This window comes from Grampus griseus (genome assembly GCF_964374135.1).
Source record: "Grampus griseus genome assembly, chromosome: 2".
Taxonomy (NCBI): Eukaryota; Metazoa; Chordata; class Mammalia; order Artiodactyla; family Delphinidae; genus Grampus; species Grampus griseus.
Genome location: NC_139018.1, coordinates 126,334,356 through 126,353,050, shown reverse-complemented (window position 1 = coordinate 126,353,050; position 18,695 = coordinate 126,334,356). Strand labels below are relative to the sequence as shown.

Genomic DNA, 18,695 nt, shown 5'->3' with positions numbered 1-18,695 from the left:
TGATAATATGTACAAGTAAATTATGACACATTAAGACAAATGTGTACTAACAAAACACCATGTAGGTTTTGTGATTGTTTTCCCCAAAAAACCGTAAGTTGAAGCCATAACCCGTAGTGTGAATGTATTTGGAGATGGGGACTTTGAAGAGGTAATTAAGATTAAATGAGGTCATAAGAGAGGGGTTCTGATCCAATATAAGTGGTATCCTTATAAAAAGAGGAGATTAGGACACAGGCATACATAGAAGGAAGACCATGTGAGGACACAGGGAGAAGACGGCCATCTACAAGCCAAGGCTAAAGGCTTCAGGAGAAATCAACCCTGCTGACACTTTAATTTTGAACAAGCCCTCAGAACTGTGAGACAATAAATTTCTGTTGTTTAAGCCTCCCAGTCTGTGGTATTTGTTATAGCCACACTAGCAGACGAATACAAGTAGTGTGGTGATGTGGTTTAGAGGAGGGAAGGATCCTTGAGAGAGCTAGCTGTCTGCACAGATATGAAAGTTACATATTCAAAAGAAAATTAAAGCTGGCTCTAAATCACATGAAAGAAAACCAGGTCATTAGATGCACACTACTCAAAAATACTGCAGTTCCTTCATCTGCATTCATTCGTTTATCCCTTCATTGGATCAACAGTGGCGACTCAGCCTCTCCAGCCCTGTGCCAGGCGCTGAAGGATATGACACATGGGTTAAAGCCGGACTCTGCTCTGTGTAGCACAGTCTTCCAAGGAAGATGTGCAGACAAGGGCAGTACGACGGATTCATGTCTCCGCAGGGGCAAGCATAGGGAGAGGAGGGGCAGGGAGCAGAAGCCCCTCCTGGGTGAAGTGTGGAGGCGTCAGAGCTGAGCTGTGAACACTGGGAAGAAGTAGCCAGTCCTCTGGATAGCACCAGCCTTGGCAGCCATGGCAGTGGACAGATATGGACATATACCAGTCCTCTACAGCCCCAACTAGACTCAGGCATCAGCTAACCCTCTATCAAAGCTTACTTCACATTGCATTTGCCTAGTAATTCTGTTATGGAGACAGCCCCCAAATAACGAAGCACAGATTGGTTACTTGGTTTTTAACACCTAGTTCTCAGATTTGTCTAGAGGATTGCCAAAGTATAGTATAAAAAATCATTTTGAAACTCTAAAATGGGACATAAATGCTAGCTATCATTCTACTAGATTTGGAAAGACCTTGTAAGTCACCTAGTCCACAGTGACCATTTGATGGATTATGGAGATTTACTGAACGTCACCCAGCTTGTACCTGGCAGAGCCAGAGAGAAGGCCTGGGATTACCCGCTGCCAGTACTCCACGGGAAGCACAGGTTTTTAACGTTTGAATTCCACAATAATATATATTCAATCCTATACTGTTTTCCTTCAATTTTCCTACAATTCTAAGCACATTCAATTCCAAACCTTGCTTTTGGTGGTGCAATATATCAACCTCTTAGTGAATAGAGGTTTGTGCTATAGCAGACAAAATTGGTTTCTGTTAACCAAGTGCTCTATTCCTACACTCAAAGACTGGTTCCAATTTGAAACCTATTAGAGCTCAAGAGCAAGCCAGATATAACTGAAGATAGGAGAGAAAGGAAATGGCAAGTGAAGGGGAAGGTGGGGGAGGAGGTGTAGGTAGAAGGGCAGGGGGAGAGGGAAACTGTGTTTGCCAGCACTACGTGTCAGCATCACTTCCGTTTGACCAGAAAGCGATGAGCCTGATGCCAAGGCTGTGGAAGAACACTAGTCCCACAACCCTGCAGTCACACTTCACCTCTTATGACACTTGGTGAAGCTTATGTCTCATGACAATCGTGTAATTCAGCGAGGTCCCCCTCCTGCACTGGTGATCAAGAGGCTCAGAGACAAATGCAACCCAACTACAGTCACTTCGGGACAGCCTGAGGGTTCCTTCCTTTGGTTGAACTTTTCATATCTTCCTTACTAACCCTTTGTCTAGATGCCTTCTGCCATAAGCAACTACAAAACTTTTTAGGAAAGAAGAAAAGTAAAATAAAATCAGAAACCAAATTTACCAAAAAGAGGTAACAGAAAAGGCAGAGTTTGTTTGAGGATGGCTCCTTCAGACTGTGTTATCAAGTGTCCACATTATCACAGGGTATAGAGTTACTATTTTAACTCTAAACTTACCAACGGTGTCACAAGGTTCATCTTTGTGTACGCAGAAATCTGTCCTAAAAAATTTTAAAAAAAGAAAGTCAGATGTGTAGTACCTCCAAGAATGGGAGAAGAAAACATTGTCAATTAGTCTAATTAATCTTGATTACTCATCTTGCCCATAACAAAGTTATCACTTTAGTTGCCACCTGTTATAATGAAAAATAACTAGCAGCGTTTGCCAAGATTAACCACATTTCCAACTGGTAGGCCCAGTTACCCCATGTAAGATCCTCCTTTCACAGCTGAAATATTCCATAAATAACACTCCGTTGCTGGAAGGACTCCTTCCAACGCTGAAAGTTTCAGAAGATGTTTACCAAGTCATGTATCAGAGATCATTATTAGTCAATATCATCAAACTATAGTGACTTCCTAAGTTACTCTACTTGGGCAGCAACTGGTTTTAGATGCTGGAATGACCATGTATCACTTACATGAGAACACAACAAAAAAGTCTTTTCTAAAACTTATATTCTTTAAAGCTCCCTAGGATCTCCCAGGTGTGTGGCTGTGGACAAATGAAACAGCAAAGATGCTCGAAATCTGTTCCAGCCTCGGTTCTGCAAGTACAATGGCCTTCCTCTGGCCTGTGAGGTATGAAATGAGGAATCTGGGCCATTCTTTTCCAAAACCAGAGCATTCCCACTATTCTGCCCATAAGTTCCCTAGTTGGGAGCTGACCAGAGCGCTGGCTGGGGAGGTATCTTGCCCAGGACTGGGTGAGAACAGCAGTTCATCTTCTCATGGCATACCGTGGGGACTGGTAGAAAGCACCCACTCATCTGCATCTCTCTAAACACACTCCAGTGCAGCTTCAGGTTGAAAAGGTGTGTTCTGAAGGCACCTCTTCTCATTTCACTTTTAAAAAATTCTCTGGGAAGAAAAATGGGTCAGGCTGGCACTAAGCAAAGTTGTCAGTGAAAGTGGCAGGTCCTGGATGGGTCACACATCGCCTTCCCTCATGAGATAATACCTTCCCCTTTCTGACACTCCATCCCCACCTCGGCATTCAGTGTCCTCAATTCCTCTCCTACTCTCTGTCAAAAATCTATTCTCACGGAAGGATCTGATCTGCCATTCACACTGGGGACAATGACAAGAAGGTAATGTAATATCATCAGCTTTCCTTTTACCTCCACTCCAAACCACGGCACATTCTATCCTATTTGCCTCCATAATGTAACCCATGTCTAACGCCTCTCAGCACTATGTGAATGTCCATGTGAGTGGAGCAAAACCTGCTTGTTCCCAGCCCTGGCTCTGCTTCAGGCTGGCCTGAAAGTTGTCAAAGACTCTACCCACCCACTAGACCCGCAGAGGCCAGATCTGTAGGTTTAAAAGATTCCACTTGGGGTTCTGATGTACAGAATTTCCTGGTCCAGGCCACTGCCTCAGGCCAAGAAGTCTTGCCAGGCACCCTGGACATCCTGTGAGCCCAGAGGAAAGGGCAGCTGGCATGGGTGTGACAGCTTTGAAGAGGTGGCCCTGAAGCTGGCCAGAGAGACAGCTAGAAGGAGCTGGGCCAATCAACTAAGCAGCCCACATGGGTTTTGCTGACTGCGTCTCTAATTTTTTCATAATGAACGTATATATTTTGGTAATCGATTTTAAAATAATTTTAACAAAGGAAAAAGGAAGGCTTCAAGACCCTCAGGCTTTTCATAACCCCCTCCAAGATCAAGGGAGCCTCCATAGAAATGGAGATGGAATAGCCATAGGAAAATGGAAGATTCATGCCTTGATTTTTCTGTCAAGGACGACCTTTCAGAAGACTAATTAACAGGCAGTAGAGGGTGGCAAGGAAGACACACAGGCAGAGAAGAAAACAAACAAATAAAATTAGGGACATAAATATGTTCACTGGTCTGGTATCTAACTAACCCCAACTCAACATTCTTGATCTGACACCCTTCCCATTGGAATGTTTTGGGCGTGTCACACACACACACACACACACACACACACACACACACAGACCAGACTGGCCTGAGATCTTGCTCCAGGGTTTCCCAGATTGAGCAACTAAAAGTGTTGAAAGCATCATCGCATTGCCTCACCTGGGCAAAGGGAGAAAGGGTGTGTGGCCATCAGTCCCACAGAAGAGAACTAAACAGACTGAACAGGGCTGCTGAGGGGACTGGCCCCAGCTCCTTCTAGCTGTCTCTCTGGCCCGCTTGGAGGAAGAGGCTAACAGGGCATTGTGTGTTCTCTCATCCCCCGGCTTCCCTGGAAGGAAATGTGTGGTCTCAAGTGATGGACGCTGCAGCGTCACCCACTGTTTCTCCTAAGGAAGTGGGAGGACATATGGTGGGCTCACCATATGTGAGTCAAGCTCAATTAGAGGCCTGGCTTGAAAGGGTCGCCAAAATTTGAATCTTCTCTCCCCTGCCTGTTCAAGGTCCTTTCTCAGAAAAAGAAAAGCAAGCCTTCTGCCTGCAGGGTCACCTTCATCTCCAGGTACCCTGGCTCCCACTGCAAACTCATGCCAAACCCACATGTTGGGGCTGCAGGGGTCAACTGGGGAATCAAAAAAAAAGGTACCAATGCAGCTCTCCAGCCTCTCAGTCTGTTCACATTCACATTCTGCTGTTTGTTCCTCAACAGAAGGAAGGCTGCGCAGATCTACAGGCCAGAGCGGGCTCCGTGGATGTGTGAGCTGTGCCATCACGCAGGCCCCTCACTCAGAAGCCTCCCATCCCCCAACCTGCTTTACCGCTCTGCTCTCAACATCTTGAAATTCTTAAGAATTTTTTAACATGGGGTCCCGAGTTTTCATTCTGCACTGGGAACCACAAGTTACATAGCTAGTCCTGTGGATAACCTATTGCCTGGCATACAGTTGGGGTTTAATGAATACTGGCTCCTTTACTAAACGACCGGCATACATTTCCAGATCACTTTCAATGTGCCCTGTCAGCTCATCAGTGGCCTTGTCTCTCCCCTGTGTTTGGAAACCCAGAAAAACGTAACACCACAGGTACCCACCAAGCTGTCACATGAGCAAGGCCAAAGGTTGAGGGAGGACCGTCCCTGGGACTGGGTGGAATTACATGGGAAGGGAAGGTGGAGGGACAGCTGGACATCCTGGTGGTCGCACTCTGGGCTGGCCATGCATGTTGCTCCAGGTGTCTCCCAGGAGAATAGACCTGGGTTTGCGGGGTAAAATTCCTGGCTTTCTGGAGGACATGTGGAGCCAAAGGCAAGGCTGTGCCAGGTGTTGAAGTCCCCTGAAGTCCAGTCTGTGCGGGTCCCATATGGCCCCCAAACTCAGTCTACTAAGAGGTCTTTGCTGGCCCTACACACGGCTGCAGCTGCTGGATATGCAGCTCCCGCCGCTCCCTGCTCAGCAGCTTCTGTTGGACGCGATGTCATGCTCACATCTTGGCAACTGGCCATCTGTATGGTTGGTGGGCGTCCAGGAGGATACACTCTCGGGCTCAGCCACAGCCCGGAAGGAAAACAAAAAGAGAAGAAACCCTCACATCAGCCAGTCCCAAGACCTGAGGACGCCGGCCCCTAAACACCGTTGGCCTGTGCGGCCTCCAATTAGACCCTCAGCTTGGATTACTCTGGGAGGAAAGGACTGCTTCTCCAGAGCAGCAACTGCCTCACACCCAATTTCCCTGTGAAAACATCAGTCCATTATTATCCCAACCTAAGGAACTGCAGCTCTCAGCCTCTAATTATTAAACGATGCTTCTCAGCCAAATTGGCTTCCAGCCCCGACTCCATCACTGCCACCCCATCCTCATGGGAGGTCTTGAGTTTAACGTCTGTGAGGACCCAGAGGACAGACGGCACCAATCAGTTCAGTCCAGCAGCTCCCCACAGAAGTGAGAGGGATCAAGATGGCTCGAAATGGAGAGAGACAACACAGGGTCCTGGGCTGGCCGCAGGTGACAGAGCGGGATGGAGGCCTTCGCATTGGCTCTGCCTGCATCTGAAGAAACCTGGCTTTCCCGGGCCACAAGGCATCTGCCTCCCCAGCCTCCCCACTCAGAAACACCCGCTTGCAATCAGGACCACCCCCTTCAATGTGCTTAGTTAGAAAAGAACATTTTAAAAGTTTTTTATTGTGGTAAAATACACGTAAAATTTACCATCTTAACCATTATTAAGTTCACAGTTCTGTAGTGTTGAGTATATTCACATTGCTGTGCAACTAATCTCCAGAACTCTTTTCATCTTGCAAAAGTGAAATTCTATATCCATTAAACAGCTCCCTATTCCCTCCTCCCCACAGCTCCTGGCCACTACCATTTCTGTCTCAATGAATTTAACTTTCTAGGTATGTCATATAAGTGGGATCACAAAGGATTTGTCCTTTTATGACTGGTTTATTTCACTCAGCAAAATGTCCTCCAGGTTCATCCACGTTGTAACTAGTGTTAGAATTTCCTTCCTTCTTAAGGCTGAATAATATTCCATTTGTATGGAAACACCACATTTCGTTTACTCATTTATCCACTGATGGACACTTGGGTTGCTTCCACATTTTATCTATTATTACTAATGCTACTATGAATATAGGTGTATGAATTTCTTCAAAATCCTTTTGGATATGTACCCAGAAGTGGAGTTGCTGGATCATATGGTAGTTCTATTTTTAATTTTTGGAGGAATTGCATACTGTTTTCCACAGTGGCTGTACCATTTTACATTCCTACCAACAGGGTACAAGGGTTCCAATGTTTCCACATCCTCACCAACACTTGTTATTTTCTGTTGTTTGAGTTTTTTTAAAAACTCAGGCATCCTAATGGGTGTGAGATGTAAAGAACATTTTTATGCAAAAATATTTCCAGTATGGTAAATAAGCTGTTAGGAGACAGGAAAAAGAGAAAGGAAAATATAAAGCCTAATGGACAGCATTCTCAGGCTGAGGGTGCCTTCAGTCTCTCTGATGGCGTTTTGTAAAAAGGCTAACCCAGAAGTTTTGTCTACACTAATTTTGGTAACATCTACTGCCTCTGGAAAAAAGTTAGTCGTTCCCAAACCAAGATCACTTGCAAGTGTTTTCTCTACCCAGACAAGAAAGGAAACAGCAGGAAAGCAAAGAAGCAATACAGGGAAAATTCCCATAGGTTATTATTTTTAACAAAACACCAGGATTTATACATTTGATATAGTATTTACACAAACCACTTTCAAAGTAATAACCTTGGACGTTTAGCTGCATATTCCAAAGATGATGTTATTTAGAGCTCCTCTCTAGGAAAGGTCTTTAGTCCTCATTTAATTATCATTTGGAAAATCAATCACATTAATTTATAGTCACATATAGATATGGTTTCCAAGGACTTCTGCCTGCCCCACAAATCAAATCCACTCTCAAAGGGTGGTAGCCATAAGACCAATACTGTAATCCTCAGTGCTTTATGGAAAGCCCCATAGGCTCCAAAAGCTATTTCAAAGTGCCTTGAGCCATGGCAGCCTCTGGCCAGTGAGTGTGGGAGCCAGAGCTGCTGGGAGAGGTGGTACCTAGGGCTTCCCAGCACTCACCAGGGTGGGCAAACCCAGATCTAAGGCAAGTACAAGGTCATGCTCACGCCTTGTCCTTGGTTCCTGGTAGACCACCAGCCAATGTTGGCAATCAGAATTATTGAATAGACTTCTCAAATGTTCCATTATACATTTAATCACATCCTGTAGAAGCAGCAAGTGTTCTCATAATGGATCAGTGAGCTACAGATCACATTTTAACCCTTTAGGGTTGGCAATTGATGAATCATCTACAAGAGTGATGAGGCATCTAGTTGGTGTCTGATGGTGGCAGTGTGCATGTTCTGGGTTTTTTTAAGAGGAGAACCCTAGGGTGCTACATTGCCTGGTACAGGGTGCCTGAAGCTGGGGTCACAGATCATCCCCAGCTACCTTCAGGATGTCATCAGGCCAGGGGCTTGTTGTTTATGGCCCAAGAGATGCAAAATAAGAGCCCTTCTGGACTCAAAACCAAAGTCTTAAACCAGATTTAACTCTTCTTAGAAGGGCAGGCTATCTTTAAGCTAAAGACATGGTAAACTGTTCCCTTTCTCTGAACTCGGAGAAAAAGAAAGCATGTAATTTTGGAAGTAGTTTCTATAAATTAAAAAAAAAAATCTTAAAATTCAAAGTTGATATATTCATTCAAAAAAATAAAATTTTGTATTTTAACCTAATGGATTAAATTATCACAAAACATTTCCACATATTTTCTAAAAGGGGATTTTGGTGTGAACACATAACACATTTTATTTACATCTTTGAAGTAAAACAACCAAGGAAAATCCATTTTTCTAACAGAGATTTGAGACATAGGGAAAAAATGAAATAGCCACATCTATACCTATCATGGGTTGAACTGTGTCCCCCAAAAGATACTTTCAAGTCCTAACCCCACACCCAGTCCCTGTGAATGTAATCTTATTTGGAAAGAGGGTCACTGCAGATGTAATCAAGTTAAGATGAGGTCACACTGGATTAAGCTGGGCCCCAATCCAACGACTGGTGTCCTTACACGAAGAAGGAAATGTGGGCACAGGGAGAACACCATGTGACGAAGGAGGAGACTGGAGTGATGCATCTACAAGACAAGGGATGCCCAGGATTGCAGCAACCACCGGAAGTTAGGAAGAAGGCGGAAGGATCCTCCCCTCCTGAGCCTTCAGAGAGACACGGCCCTGCCCGCACCTTGATTTCAGACTCCTGGCCTCCAAAACTGTGAGAAAATAAATTTCTGTTGTTTAAGCCACCCATTTTGTGGTAATTTGTTACTGCAGCCCTAGAAAACTAAAATAACATTGCTGCTATCTGCATAGAAAGCTGCCTTTGGTTTCTATTGTCCACTGCCGGGCTCCTTGGCTTCCCTCTCAGTCAGGAAGAGTAAGTCCAGCTCTGTAGCCTATAAAGAAACTCAGCTTCTTGCTTCAAATGGAGCCTCTACGTGAATTCCACAGGCATCTCTGCCCACTGCTGTTGTCCCAAGAGTGCCCATGGATGGGCTGTGCACAGCACCCACACGCTTGCATGGACTTCTCTCCACAGGAAAATCAGGGTATTCACTTCTCCCACTTTGGAAGCAGCCTCAAACACAGATGAGCTCTTTCCAGTAAGCATTATATTTGGTGCTGGGAAGAGATAGTAGATGAGTTTTCTTGGAAGTTTTAAGAGTCTTGGGTAACTAGGATTTCCGTAGTTTTATATTAATGATAAGAATAGCAATAATAATAGCTAACACTTGTGTCCTTACTTTGGGCCAGGCACTGTGAGAAGTGCTTCCTGTGCTCATTTAATCCTCACACCTTGGAGGTAGGACTATCATTTATCCCCATCTTACTGAAGAGGAATCCAAGGTTCGGACATGTGACCCAAAGGAAATTCATGATTTCCAAGCCTGAATTCCTAGCAAATTGCCATCTGTCCTCTCCAATGGAAAATGCCCTCCCTTTCTCCTTTGCAGCTCCGGGCAGAGTCTAGTTTTACCTGGTCACGAATACAGCAGCATCCACGGGGGGCGTATCGTCCTTGCCTCCTGGAACCTGATTGTTGCCGAGGTACCGTGCGCCTCCATACTCCTCATTCTGCCAGTGACAGAAGCTCTCCAGGGACCGCTCACCATGATGCCCAATGGACAATTTGGCCTAAAAGAAATCAGGGGGGCAGTTACAGAAGCAAATGCCCAGGGAAGCCAGAGTTCATGCTCAGACCACAGTGTGGATGTTAAGGTGGAGACAGTTGCTCGCCGGGGCATCATTCAATGTCACCTGCCCACAATGCTGGTAGGAAGATGCAGAGACCCAGAGAGAGGCCATCAGGGGCCTTATCTATAAGTTCGAATGAAGACTATGTCATTAAAGAAAAGCTTTCTTCTTTTTGGCAAACTGAACAGCACACCCAACGTTCTCACGTTCACTGCTTAACTCTGCAGGTAACACTTTCATAAGGAAACGCACTCAATCAAAAGACCAGAAAATGATGCTACAGGGCACCCAAATTTGGCCTGAAGCTCAGGTATAGCTCCAGAAGAATAGCCATGATTCCAAAGACCTCACCATCAACTTTGCACCCATGAAACATGCGGGAGTGAAGGAGGGAGGCACACAGGCCCACTGCTCAGGGTTCCCCTGAGATTCTCAGCAGATTAACCGCACACCAAGCCTCCAGTAACAGCACCTGTCCTCCTCGCACCAGGCATCCCTGGTCCCTGGCCCAGGGCACAGTGTTGCCATCTGCAAAGCCAGGGAAGGAGGATAAAATACAACACTTGGACTCCTCCTCAGCGCTCACCAGCAACTAGGAAGCCTGGAGACCAGTTACATTTTCCATTACTGTGCCGATGGGGACTTACAGGACGCTGTCGTAGCAGGACAAGCTTGGTAACTTGAATGTTAACTTTAATTCCAAGGCTCTGGTGCTGAAACATATTGAATACCTGTCAAGAGAGAAAAAAAGAAATAGATAGAGATATAAATACAAAAATAAAAACAACAACAACAGCGGTATCCTGGATGGGATCCTGGAACAAAGAAAAGATAGTAGGTGAAAACTAAGGACATCTGCACAAACTATGGACTTGAGTTAATAACAATGTAACAATATTGGTCCATTAGTTATAACAAACATACCACACTAATGTAAAATGTCAATAATAGGGGAAATTGTGTATGGGAACTCTCTGTACTACCTGTTCAATTTTCCTATAAATCTAAAACACAAAATATAAATGAATAAAATATAAATGTATTTATTTATAAAATGAAATATAAATTCTATTCATTAAAAACTATATTAATTAAAAAAAATTTTTAAACTGTGTTCTTGCAGTACAAAAAAAATCTAAAGAAGAGTAATTATATGAAATTCCAATTTCAATGTTCATAATAAAGTCTTATTGGAACAAAAAAATACATTTATGTGAGATATATAGCCCAGATTTTATTTAAAAGGCCTTCTGAGTCCAAAAAACTCCCATAAATATAAATTCCTCAAGAGAAACAAGTAAAACAGAAAACTCTGGAATCACACACACGTGTGCATAAAAACATATACATGCAAAGATAAACTGGAAATCAGTTGGTTGAAAAAAATGTATAGGACAGGTGATTTTGAAAAACAGAAATGGATGTCTGCTGATTCTGGTGTTTCCTGCGGGAAGGTGAAGGGGATCTTTATGAAAGGATGGGGGAGGTCCATGCCTGTGGCCATCTGCCACGTGTCAACTTGTATCTTCTCTAACCCTCATCACAACCCATCAAGGTTGGTGTCTCCACCAACCTCGACTCAGTGACATAAAGCCACCAGCTCAAGACCCGCTGCCAGTCAACTATGACTACAGTCCATATCCAGATTGTCCAGCCAAAAAGGCCATATTCCTTTTTTCCCTGAATTCCTCATTCTAACCAAAGTTTGTCAGTGAAATAAAGTTATAGTAACAGAAAAGGATATGCCCCTCTCAGTTTTGCACCTCTTGTTGGTAGAACTTAATTATAAGGATCTCAACATCAAGAAATCAAAGGATTCAAGGAGAAGAGAGATAGGAAAACTCAAGTAAGGCAAAGGAATGAAAGGTGACGTAGACAGAAGAGAACCATAGGATTTGAGGACCCCCAGATCATTACGATCCTCCTGAGTTCCTTCTCAGGAGAGAGCAGGATTCAGGGAGGTACAATGGAGTAGGTGATGAGAGTAGTAGTGTAAGATATAGAGGGAAGAGATAAAAATCTTTTAAATATTCGCTTTTCTTTTCTTTTTTTTTTTTTTTTTTTTTTTTTTTTTGCGGTACGTGGGCCTCTCACTGTTGTGGCCTCTCCCGTTGCGGAGCACAGGCTCCGGACGCACAGGCTCAGTGGCCATGGCTCACGGGCCCAGCCGCTCCCCGGCATGTGGGATCTTCCCAGACTGGGGCACGAACCCATGTCCCCTGCATCGGCAGGCAGACTCTCCACCACTGCGCCACCAGGGAAGCCCCCTTTTCTTTTTAAATTGGGAAAATATTTTGTTTCATTATGTCCCTTTCTTCAGTGTTATTGATATATAATTGATATACAACATTGTATTAGGCTCAGGTATAAAACATGATTATATATATTATACTATATATTATAGTATATATAATATATACATATCTCAAAATGATTACCACAATAAGTTGTTAACATCCATCACCTCACATAATTACAATTGTTTTTCTTGTGAAATAACTTTTAAGACCTACTCTCTTAGCAACTTTCAAATATACCATACAGTACTGTTAACTATAGTCACCATGCTGTATCTTACATCTCCAGACCTTATTTATCTTACAAATAAAAGCTTGCACCTTTTGACCACCTCTACCCATACCCCTACCCCCCACCTCTGGGAACCACCAATATGTTTTCTGTATCTATGAGTTCAGGTTTTTTAGATTCCACATATAAGTGAAATCATACAGTGTTTGTTTTTCTCTGTCTAACTTATTTCACTTGGTTTTGAATATGCTTTTTTTTCCTGACAGACATAATCCAGAGGGAGAATTTTCTAGCAGGGGCATTAAAATTTTCTCTCCAGTACATCAGCAGCAACATAAAGCAATGACCACAGCCAACAGCGTGGCCACAGTTAATTCAGGCCATGTGAAGCTGGACACGGCGTCGGGCACACAAGCGGCGGAAGCCAGGCACGCACAGTGCTTGAGCATCTGTGTGACAAAGGAATTAGCTGTGTCAGTGCTTGGATTTTTCTCTTTGAAAACTATTATTAAAGCAAAACAGAATCTTTGTGTAATTTAATATTCTTTCCCACAAGGAAAAATACAACATATTCAGTTATTCTGTTCTCACTACCCCCTCCCAAAACTTTTTCTTTCCTCAAGGACAAAATTGCAGTCATTTTTTTTATACTAGACCATCTGTAGGCCAATTCTGAAGTCATACCTTAACTACCTATCCTTAAACCTGGGTGAAGAAGGGAAAAGCACATAACTTTTTCCTTTTTTCTGAGAACCACCCAACGGCTGTAAATCAAATTTTTCCAGAAATATTCAGCCTTAGGATTGGGCCCAAATTGGAAAACCTCAATTCAAAACATGAAAACTAGAAAGAATGAAAACTTGAAATTATGAGGGAGAAAATTCAAGTCACACAGGGTTTCAAGGTGCAATCTAAACAATGCCTGTAACAGCAATGGCAGCCAAAGACATTAAAGAATATTGTGGGTTTAAAGCAATAACACAGGAAAGCAATTCTCAGTGATGTTCTGACACGCCCCCTGAAAGCAGCATAAAGAACAGAGCCTGAATGGAATGATGCAAGTTTCAGGAAGGACAAAGCTATAGAAACAAACTCCCTCATCAGAATCCCCCGCTCTCCGGCTGAGGACAGTTCTGCACATCCCATGTACCGTGACCCCAAAAGGCTCAGGTACTTTTCTTGGAGCAAATACACAAAAAATATGTGAGCTGGAGGGGGAGAAAAGCTTCATGCTCTAGAGGCTGGGACGGAGGGTGAGATGGGGAACTGTTGTTTAATGAGTGTAGAGTTTCCGTCTTGCCAGATGACAAAGTTCTAAGGTTTGACTGCACAACAATGTGAATATAATTAATGATACTGAACTGTATACTTAAAAATGACTATATGGTAAATCCTGTTATGTGTATTTTACCAAATTAAAACTTTTTCATTAATTAATTTAAGACAAGAAGCTTCATGCTCTGAACAACGTTCTCTAGTAAGCCTGCCGGAAGGTACCCCCCCTTGATGTGTAACTGGGATGCCCACGTTCAGAAGAGCAGGCAGAAGCGACCACAGCTAAAGCACCTTGTCACCTGAATAGACAATGCTCCCACAAAGCCCAGCAGAGCGCAGGGCCAGGCAGACACACAGGATCTCCCTCAAGGCCCAGTGCCGAGCCAGACGAGAATCCGACGACAGCCACAGAACACAAAGCAGCAGGCCTCAAAGACATGTAAGGAAGTCTCCCTGTTCTCCTCTGCCATGGAAATTCACACTCAGGAGAGTCTTGGAGGCAGCGGCCCCATGATGTTTAGGGAGACACCTGGATGGGCAGGGAACAGCACAACCAATTGTCTGGAAAGTCTGTCTCCTGCATCCAGCTCTGGCTGCATCTTGGCAAGTGTTCAGAGCCCCAGCTTCATTTGTCACATTTCCTTGGCAGCCTGGGGGCCAAGTGGGTGGACCCACTGCCAGCAGCACACTGCAGGGCTCCCCTGGCTGGGCAACAGGGGACACGGTCAGGGAGGGGTAGACAGGGACAGGTGATGGGGGCACGTGGGGAGGAGCTGTTCGCAATGCCAGGTGGGGTTTTCACATGAGCACCACCTACCTGGTGACTTAGGGCCTCCCCAGGGACAGATGGGAAGTGGAGGTGACTCCCTCACATCGCAGGCCGCACCCATCCAGACCCGCACCCTGGAGGGGGCTATATTCTCTAGCAGTCCCTCTGAGAGGGGTCCCTGAAGCAGCAGCACCAACATGGCCTGAGCACATTTTGGAAACGCATTCTGGAGCCCACCCCAGACCCCATGAATCAGAACCCGGTGGAGGGGGGTGGGCCCAGCCATCTGCATTCCACAAGGCCCCCAGCAGCTTCCCATCATGGCCACGGGGGTGTGGGAACCAGTGAGCGCTCTAGCACTGCTGCTAGTTTCTCTGCTCACCAGAGAGGCTTGTTGTCTGTTTCACATGGTAATTGAGTCAAATTGATGTCATTCTTCCTCCAAACAGAACTTGCCTGGAGCGGCTCAGGTTTTCATTCCATTCTGTGGTTGTTAAGGAAGCTAAAAACAACCAAAGCTCTTTCAAGTGGCCCCATTTTCCAATTTGGCTGCCCAAACCCACGGCTTCTAGTGTCAGCACCACCTGTTTCCATCTGCAATTTGTTCTTTAAAATATTCCTGCTTCTGTGTCACCACCACCCCCAACCAAAGGAAAATAAAGTCACATACATAAAAAGGCACTACAGCATATTTGGAAAATCAACCAAAGCCCACTCAGGGCACCCACTGCGGCTTGCTGACAGCTCAGAGACACAGGTCTGGCTGAAGTTTCTCCCTCCACACATTCCTGCACAGGTGAGCGGATTGCTGGGACACATAGCCCAGTGGGACTCTATACCCCTCTGAGCCAGGTGGAGGGATCTTTTAAAACACAAATCAGTGTATACCACTCTTCTACTTGACCCCTGCACAGCTTCCCCGTCGCACATGCAGTGAAGCTGGCTCTCCATGCCCTGACCCCTGAGGGGGAGGCCGGAGCACCTCTCACTGTGCCCCACCCTCCCCATCACCCACCAGGAATCACCTCTCCCTGTGCCTCCCAAATGCCAGACTGACTCCCACTGGCTGGCTCCTTATGTCAGTGTAATGCCTTCCCTTCTAAGTGGAGGGTCACTCATCACAGAGGTGTCCCTGACTGCCCCAGTCACTTGCTATCACCTGGATCTTTGCATAGGAGTTTATAAAATTTGCACACAAATCCCTGATTTGTGTGTTGAGTACTGCCTGTTGGTGCCACCACATGAGCTCCATGAGGATGGGACCTGTTGTGGTCCCTACTCGATCCCCAGTCCCTAGGAAGTCCCCAGCGCACATTAGGTACCCAATAAATATAACTGAATGGAATTAGTGAGTGCATCTCATTTTTTTTATTGTGGTAAAAAACATATAACATAAAATTTACCATCTTAACCATTTTTAAGTATACAGTTCAGTAGTGTTAAATACATTCTCATTATTGTGCTACCATCACCACCATCCACCTTCAGAGCTTTTTTATGTTCCCAAACTGGACCTCTGCACCCATTAAACAACAACTTCTCATTCCCCTCTCCCCTCAGCCCCCAGCAACCACCACTACTTTCTGTCTCTATGAATTTGACTACTCTAGGCACCTCTTATGAGTGGACTCATACAGAACCTGTCTTTTTGTGATTGGCTTATTTCCTTAACATAATGTCCTCAAGGTTCATCTATGTCATAGCATGCATCAGTTTCTTTCCTTTTTAAAGTTGAATAATATTCTATTGTGTATATATGTACACATATATATTTTTGTTTGTCCTTCAATGGACATTTGGGTTACTTCCTCCTTTTGTGAATTATTTGTGAATAATGCTGCCATGAACAAATATCTCTTGGAGACTCTGCTTTCAATTCATTTTGTGTATATACCCCAAAGTGGAACCATAGAATCATATGTCATGTGAGTGAACCTCTTTTATGCTTTGGTCTGTGTAGTGTCTGGACACTTTGCTGGGATTTTTAAAATTTCCTTTTCTCTTTTGGCTAAAGATGTTGTTTTCATTGGGGAAAGTTCCCCACTGGGTGAGCTCTGGAGAAAGGAAGGAACCCTCTTTCCACTGTAGAAACCAAAGCAAGTGGAAACTCACTCTGCCTGCCACAGAAGCCCTGGAGGGGCACTGGCAGTGGAGAGATGGTCCCAGGACACAACAGTGGCAGCAAGACTGCAGCCCATACTCCTGGCCAGAACTCAGCCTTGCTCTCTCCTGCTGCCTGGCCCCTCTCCCTTGAGTCTCCTGACCCTTACCCTCCCCCCAGTTCTGAGGCTGGTGACCCAGCCTTCCTTTTGATTCTGGGCTCCTCCGTATACGGCTCCAAAAACATGTTTCCTCTTCTGCTTCAGTTATCCCAGATCTAGTTTCTTCTGCTTATAATCAAAACCCCTGACTGATACAAAAACCAAGCTCACTGCTCCGTGATTTACAAAGCTCCTTTATTCCTTGTTTTAAAACGGGACCACTCTGCATGATGCTGGTAGGGGAACCACTGACCGAAACTGCCGACCCTGGCCAGGCACCACAGTAACCATCTACATGAGTTGTTTTACGACAGAAAGTCCTAGTAAGGAACATGGAACTAATAAGCCACCACCAACCTGAAGAATTCAGGAAAGGTCAAAAGGAGACTCCAGTCCATATGTCCTACCAACCTCCCAGAATCCTCCTCGCTGGAATCCATCTTGGCTGAGCGATGCACACACCACCAAGAAGGATCCTGAGTCAGAATGATTGGCCAGAGACCACCCGAAAACTAATTCCATCATCATAAAACCCGAGACTGCGAGCCATGTGGCAGAGCAGTCCTCCTGGGTTCCCTTACCCTCCTGCTCTCCACCTGGGTGCCCCTTCCCAATAAAGTCTCTTGCTTTGTTAGCACACATGTCTCCCTGGTCAATTCATTTCCAAGTGTTAGACAAGAGCCCACTCTTGGGCCCTAGAAGGGATCCCCCTTCCTGCAACAATGCCAGGGTTGTTTTAGTACTGGCTTCCATGCTTTACAAGTCCTCAAAAATGACCAAAGTGACTCTGCTCTCACAGCAGCCACTTCTTCTGTTGCTCTAAAGACTGATTTAACAGCGCTCAGAGGTGAAGTCGTTTGTAGCAGCCAAGCACGCTCTCAGAACAGTTCTTTCCCACCACACTTGTTTTATCAGCTCCATCTTGATACCTCCTCCTTGAAGGACAAGATGTGAGAGGAGTTGAAGGGGACCACCCATAGCACAGTGGGCTGTGTGGGAGGTGTAAATATGTAATTGCATTTATGTAGAAACACTTTCTACCAGAGTTTAGGACACCACATCTGTGTGACATGCTTAGAATACAAAAGGCTTTTCAGAAGTAAATTAATTGAGGAATTAAAAAAGGAAAGCCAGTGTTTACACAACTTCAGCACTAAATCCTTTGCAAAGGATGTTAGAAAATGGCATTAGTCACTCATTTATGAGTTCACAGATGCCACAAAAATTTCTTGATCACCTGCACATGTACAAGGCACTGGGGAAATAACGACAAAGGTGTACACACAGTCCTACCTTGATGAGCTTACAGATGGTGCAAAGACAGTAAGCAGGGTGGGTTTTTAAAAATTCTGTTAAATATGCATAATATGAAATTTACATTTTTAAGTGTATGGTTTAGCGGCATTAAGTACACTCAGATTGTTGTGGAACAATCACTACTATCCATCTACAGAACTTTTTCATTTTCCTCAATTGAAATTCTGCAGCTATTAAACGCTAATTCTCCATTCCCCATCCTGCTCTAGCCCCTGGCAACCACCATTCTACTTTCTGTCTCTATGAATTTGACTACTCCAGGCACTTCATTTGAGTGTAATCATACAGTATTTGTACAATATTTATACTTTTGTGACTGGCTTATTTCATTTAACATAATGTTCTCAAGGTTCATCCTTGTAGCATGTGTCAGAATTTCCTTCCTTTTTTAAGGCTGAATGATAGTTAATTGAGTGTATATATCACATTTCTGTCTACCCATTCATCCTTCAGTGAACACTGAGTTGCTTCCTCCTTTTGACTATTGTGAATAATGCTGCTATGAACATGGGTGTACAAGTTTCTGTTCATGACCCTGCTTTCACTTCTTTGGGGTATATACCCAGAAGTGGATCATATTAAAATTCTATTTTTTTAAGAACCATCATACTGTTTTCCAAAGGAGCTGCACCATTTTATGGTCCCAAGAACAGTACACAAGGGTGCCCATTTCTCCATA

The 18,695-nt window shown here is 44.5% G+C and overlaps 1 protein-coding gene across 1 annotated transcript in view; it reads right to left on the bottom strand.

Moving 5' to 3' along the window:
* The window catches only part of ADAMTS17 (ADAM metallopeptidase with thrombospondin type 1 motif 17), a gene marked incomplete at both ends in the record, with an annotated part of 351,029 nt that overhangs the window by 252,994 nt on the left and 79,340 nt on the right, over window positions 1–18,695 (bottom strand). Inside the window, 3 exons of the mRNA XM_082649123.1 lie at window positions 2,157–2,200; window positions 9,648–9,805; window positions 10,513–10,596. Coding sequence (XP_082505249.1) covers window positions 2,157–2,200; window positions 9,648–9,805; window positions 10,513–10,596 — 286 coding nt within the window. The remainder of the gene's footprint in view (window positions 1–2,156; window positions 2,201–9,647; window positions 9,806–10,512; window positions 10,597–18,695) is intronic.